Source organism: Dipodomys ordii, unplaced genomic scaffold (genome assembly GCF_000151885.1).
Source record: "Dipodomys ordii isolate 6190 unplaced genomic scaffold, Dord_2.0 Scaffold10, whole genome shotgun sequence".
NCBI lineage: Eukaryota > Metazoa > Chordata > Mammalia > Rodentia > Heteromyidae > Dipodomys > Dipodomys ordii.
Genome location: NW_012267226.1, coordinates 22,994,822 through 23,000,626, shown reverse-complemented (window position 1 = coordinate 23,000,626; position 5,805 = coordinate 22,994,822). Strand labels below are relative to the sequence as shown.

At 59.4% G+C, this 5,805-nt stretch overlaps 1 protein-coding gene across 1 annotated transcript in view; it reads left to right on the top strand.

The window, feature by feature from the left end:
* The first annotated feature begins 2,295 nt into the window (after positions 1-2,295).
* Positions 2,296-5,805, top strand: part of Bsx (brain-specific homeobox) — a 13,074-nt gene continuing 9,564 nt past the window's right edge. Inside the window, exons 1-3 of the mRNA XM_013009515.1 lie at positions 2,296-2,557; positions 4,235-4,431; positions 5,677-5,799. Coding sequence (XP_012864969.1) covers positions 2,296-2,557; positions 4,235-4,431; positions 5,677-5,799 — 582 coding nt within the window. The remainder of the gene's footprint in view (positions 2,558-4,234; positions 4,432-5,676; positions 5,800-5,805) is intronic.

The following is a 5,805-nucleotide window of genomic DNA, read 5'->3' as shown; positions in this document are numbered from 1 at the left end:
TCCCTCCCCCCCGACACCCGCTCCCCGTCCCCGCCTTCCCCCCTGCGACCTCGCAGGCGAGGATTGGCCGGCCTTGGCTCGAGGACTGGACTCCAAATGCGTTCGGACTGCCCTGCTCCAAAGGGTCGTCCAATAATCAATTTTGCTTCTGCAGTGGAGTTAGTCTCCGCCCTCAAGGAAGAGGAAATCCCGCCCCGGCGGCGGGGTGCAATCCGTGCGCCTTCCCTTTTTTCCTCTTTCCTTTTTCTTTTTTACTGGGGGGAGGCGCGGGACAGTAATGGGGCTTGAATTCAGGGCCTCACACTCTTTGGCTTTTTGCCCACGGCTGGCACTCTACCATTTGAGCCACACCTCCACTTCTGGCTTTTCTTTGGGGGGGCGGTTAGGGAGGCTGCTGGTTCACTGGAGACAAGAGTCTCATGGACTTTTCAGCCTGGGCTGGCTTTGAACCACGATCCTCACATCTCAGCCTCCGGTGTAGCTAGGATTTAACAGGCGTGAGCCAGCAGCTCTCTATGCACTCTGTGGAATGAAGCGCAGGGCATGTTCACATACAGGACAGAGCCTGGCACCTGGAGACAGAAAGCTGCAGATGGAGGCCATAGTGGCCCCGAGGTGGAGCGGCCGACCCCAGTGTGGGCATCCTCCAGCGGCCACGTCTCTGTCTCCCTGCAGCTGGCCGGGGACTCCTGGCTGGCAAGGAACAACTTTGGGGAAGCACTGTCTCCCTCCTGGTGGCCACCTGCTCTCCTGTCTTCAGTTCTTACTGCTATCAACTTTAAGAATAAAACGTGCCTTTCAGACTCCAAGACAAAGAGTTCTGACTTCTCTTCGACGCCTACTTGGCAAGACCTTATTTTAAACTCTCCACTATACTTCTTCCTCTGCACCTCTCTTTAGCATCTCCCAGCGTGTGTGTGTGTGTGTGTGTGTGTGTGTGTGTGTGTGTCCCACTTCTCAGAGCTCTGTTGTTTGGGGCCTAATTGATTCTGGTAATTAATTTGTACTACCTGCTGGATCAGATGGAAATCCTACCCCAGTGCCTAAGGATGAGCGCCCGGCTTCCTAACGCCTCCTCTAATTATCTAATAGCATGGGTTGCAAGGACTCAGTCTCTATTAAAACACTTTTGCTATTAGCAGTAGTGATTGGAATTGTGATGATGACTAGATTTCAACAAATTAGAGCTTAAAAATGGGGAGATGGAAGAGAAGTGGCTTCTTTTAATTTCCCCGAGTTTAACATCAATAATTAGAGCAATTTTCGGAGAAGCGAGCCAAAATGATCCCTGCTGTGTGGTAGACGGTCACCTTAATTTTAGCAAATTGACTCCAGGGAAATAAATGTGACAGATTGAGGGGAGGGGAAGACAAACAGAAAACAGAAACAAACAGAAAACAAAAACAAAAGATTGGGACGGAGAAAGAAAAGGGGCAGGGCAAAGGACCAGGAGACCAAAGCTAGGTCAATTATTCGGGAGGCTGATGTGGGAAACAGTGGCAGGGCAGAAGCAATCATCCCTAGGAGAGACTCGAAGAGAAGGTAAATAGGAGGGAGGACGGAGGGCCACAGCAAGGGATGGCTGTAGACAGTATTTAAAGTGACCGAGGCATTCAATGCTCATCTACACTTCTACCCACCCGCTCCCTGCAGCTAGGATAAAGGATGTGATTTGGACGGTCGTCGTTTTCTTTACTTACTTCAAGAATCCAGTTCTTCCTCCCACGAATGGACGTTAAGTCTAGCAACTTTAAAGCGGTGGACACTCTCTCCTTCTGGGTCACCTATTAAACCCAGGCCCAACCGAGGGAGAAAGTACTTTATGTCTACTGCACTGGGTCCCTTTTGATGTCTTCTCTTTCAAAAGGAGTTTGCCCCTCCCTTTAGCGTTCTTGAAAAGAAAACAGGGCTGAAGAAAGCGGCGCGTGCAGCCAAAAGGCAGACGTGGAGACGCAGGAGCCTGGTAGGAACTTAAACCCATTGGGCTCCGCTCTTTCCAGGCGTCTTCAGCACCGCGGACAGATCCCCGCCCCGCCCAGAGCCCACCGCACCCTCCCCCTGCCTCTGGCAGCCTCGCCATTGGCTCCCTCGGCCACCCTCTCCAAGCCGCCCGTTCCCCCCACACAGACTCAACCTACCCGGGCGTGCGCTCGTCTCCTCGCCTCTCCAGCGCCGGGATAGCCCAGGTCCAGGAGGAAGCGGCGGGAATTGGAGCCGTGGAGAGGGGCTTTCGCCTCTCCACCAGATTTGCCCGAAGAGCTGCCTGCTTCTCACGCCCTCAGCCCTCGCCTCGAGATGAATCTCAATTTCACCTCACCTCTGCACCCTGCGTCTTCTCAGAGGCCCACGTCCTTCTTCATCGAGGACATCCTGCTGCACAAGCCCAAGCCACTGAGGGAGGTGGCTCCCGACCACTTCGCCGGCTCCCTGGCCTCGCGCGTGCCTCTGCTAGACTATGGCTACCCCCTCATGCCCACCCCCACCCTCCTCGCCCCGCACGCCCACCACCCTCTGCACAAGGGAGACCACCACCAGCCTTACTTCCTCACCGCTTCGGGTAAGTAGCAGGGGCCTCAAGGCTTGGGCGCTCAGCCTCCAAGACTGATGGAGCGAAGGGAAAGCTGCATCAGACTCGGCCTGGCTGGGGCGTCCCTCGCTAAGGGACAGGGGAGGGCTGGGGATACAGTAGAGAGCACGAACATCTTCCTCTAGGCACCCCAGTTTGCACCCCATGGGGCTGGCTCGCGCCCGCTCTGCACCGTTTTATAACGGGGAGATGTCTGTCTAACCACCAGGCAGGCGGAGGTGGCCAAGAGCTGGTATTTCTGTGGGGCAGTGCTCAACCGCACCGGCTCTTCCTGGCCATTTTGGTCCATTTCCCAATCCCAAGGGGTCCATAGCCTCTCCCCCACCCCCCTCAGAGGGGGACCCCGGGCACCCCAGTCCCTTGGAGCTGAACTCAACTTTGCAGCTCAGAAACTGTTAACACCCGCGCTCTCCTTGGCTGTGGCAGACTCTGCGAGAGCACAGACATGAATGGACAAGGGTTTGCAATACTGTGAGGAAGAAAGGTTTGGATTGGCCCAAAGAAGGGCAAAGAGGGGTAAGAAGGAAAGGGAGAGCGATGCGGGCCTTTCCCCTCTCCACCCGCACCATTCCGCGCGGGACTGAGGCTCTTCCTTGGCTCGCTGTTGGAGTGGCTGCATCAGGGCACGCGAGGAATTTGATTTCCACAGCGTGGCAGGAAGTGCGGACTGGCAAACTGATCTGGACGGAAAAACGTGGGGGAAATGCCTAGATGCGTTCCTATCTTTGGGGGAGAGGCCACAGGCGTATGTTTTCAAAACAACATGGAAGAATTGCTCTAGTCCACTTGCTGAGTTTCAGCAGCGCACACAGGCAAAGCGCTGACCGGGGAGACGGGGCAGGTCGTGCAGTGTGGGCTCTGAAGCCTGGGACAAAAGCTAAAAGCGCTAGCAAAGAGACGGACCCGGGCGTCCTGGCGCGGGGCCGGGCGGGGGTGTGGGTGATCTGCTCAGGGGCTGCACCACACACCCGCTTCACCTCGGGCTGAACATTCTGGCAACGTTCTCGTCTCCGCCCGGTGCTGCTCCCTCCTGCGTTCTGTGCTGCTTGCTTTCCCTTTCCTTTTTTCCTCCCTGGGGTGGGCAGATTTGGTGTCCGCCCAGCTCTGCTCTGCCGGGTCACAGGATAAAACCCAGCGTCGGGCGGGACAGAGAAGTCTCCCCTGACAGGGCGAGGAAGGAGCAACGGGAGCTCTCCGCTTCTCCAGACTTAGAGTCGGAGGGGAGAGAGGGGAGCAGGAGGGGGGGGGGCGGGTCTCCAGTGCTGTCTGGAAACTGACAAGGAAAAGTGCGAGGCCGGGGCGTCTCGGTGAGAGTTTTTGCTCCTTTCTTTTGGAGGATGGGGATGACCCCGGAAAGAGAAGCGAGTTTAGAAAGCGAGGTCAAATCGCCCCTCTCTCCCAGGCAGCGCTGCGTCGCCGGGGTCTGGTGCTTGCAGGGGGCCGCTCGGAGCCCCCCCCCCAAAAAAAGTCCTCCACTATCATTTGGGGCCTTAGAGACTATCTCCGAGCGCCACGCTTCCTCCGTGCGTCCTGGACCCTAGGATTCCCGGGGGAAGGGGGCGGGTGGTTTTGGGGGCCACGCAGGAGACCGGCGCACGCGCGTCCCCGGGCGGTGCCCAGCAGGCCGCTCCGCTCTTCTCTCCGCAGGCGTCCCGGTCCCCGCGCTCTTCCCGCACGCCCAGCACGCCGAGCTGCCCGGGAAGCACTGCCGTCGCCGCAAAGCTCGCACGGTGTTTTCTGACTCGCAGCTGTCCGGCTTGGAGAAGAGGTTCGAGATCCAGCGCTACCTGTCCACGCCGGAGCGCGTGGAGCTGGCCACGGCGCTCAGCCTGTCCGAGACGCAGGTGCGGGGCGGGGGCGGCGGCGATGCCCGCGCGCGGGGTCCCACCACTCCAACACCCCGGGCCCAGGGAGGAGGGCGTCGCGAGGCAATGTGCGGGCTCCCTCCTCCCCCCCCAAGCTTTCCCTAGGAATCTTACTAAAACCACCGACACCCCGAGTTCATGCCAGGCCGATTTAGGGTTCCCTTTGAGGTCAAACGAGAGACTTTCGTCACGATGAGCCCTGCTCACTTCACGCTTCACGCCAGTCCCCCACGCGCTCCAGACGTCAGCTCAAAAGCTAGTGGGCGTATTTTTCCTGCAAGAAATGCGCACGGCCAACATGATACGATGTCAGACGGAGGCAGACGAGCCTCCTCCAGCGGGCTCTACAAAAAGGAGACGCTCCCCCGAGAGGCCCGACCCCTCCCCGCGGTCCTCCCCCTCCAAGTTCCCAGACCCCCCTCCGGGCCGGGGCTGGCGGGCTCGGGGTGAACCGGTGGCCAGGCAGATGGACGCCGGGTCCGGCGCGGAGACACTCGCGGGAGATGTGTGGTTTGCTTCCCTGATTTCATTCTTACAGTCCCCAGTCTTCTTCCTGAGTGTCACATCCCACCGTCAAGAGAGAGAGAGAGAGAGAGAGAGAGAGAGAGAGAGAGAGAGAGAGAGGCTAAAACTCCCTCTCATTCTCCTATCCAGGGTGGAAAAAATTAGTTTCCATCTCTTCTTGCTCCAAGTCACCTGCAGCGCCAGCTCCTCCGGTCGGGGCAGGACGCCTCCGACCTCGGCTCCGAGGCCGTGTCTGTCTGTCTGTCTGTCTGGAGCTCCAGGGAATTTCTTTCCCTGCCTGTCCTGGCCCTGGTTTTCCTCCCCGACGAAAACTCAGCTCGCTCGCTCGCAGTCTCCTTGCGCGGCGGGCCGGGCGCGCGGCGCGGGTCTTTAGAGGCCGGGGTGGGAGTCGGAGGAAGGGACAGCGCGCCGCGGCGCCCCCTCCACCCGCCCAGCCGCCCGCGGCGGACCGGTCACCGCGCCGGGCACGGCTGGCCGCACCGCTCCAGCCTCAGGTTCTTGGGGGACAGTGAGCTCTGGGACGCGCGGGGTTCTCTGCGCCCTGAGCACCTGCGCCCCGACCCAACGGTTCCACGGATCGCAGCGGGTTTGGTTCCCGGCTCGGACCTCAGCTGGGTCACTGTCCCGAGAACCGACTTGATTTTGTTTTTATCCCCCTCTCCCCCTCTCCCTGCCCCCATCCCCGACCCCGGAAATCAGGTGAAAACGTGGTTCCAGAACCGGCGGATGAAGCACAAAAAGCAGCTGAGGAAGAGCCAGGACGAGCCCAAGGCCCCGGACGGGCCCGAGAGCCCCGGGGGCAGCCCGCGGGGCGCGGAGGCGGCGCGG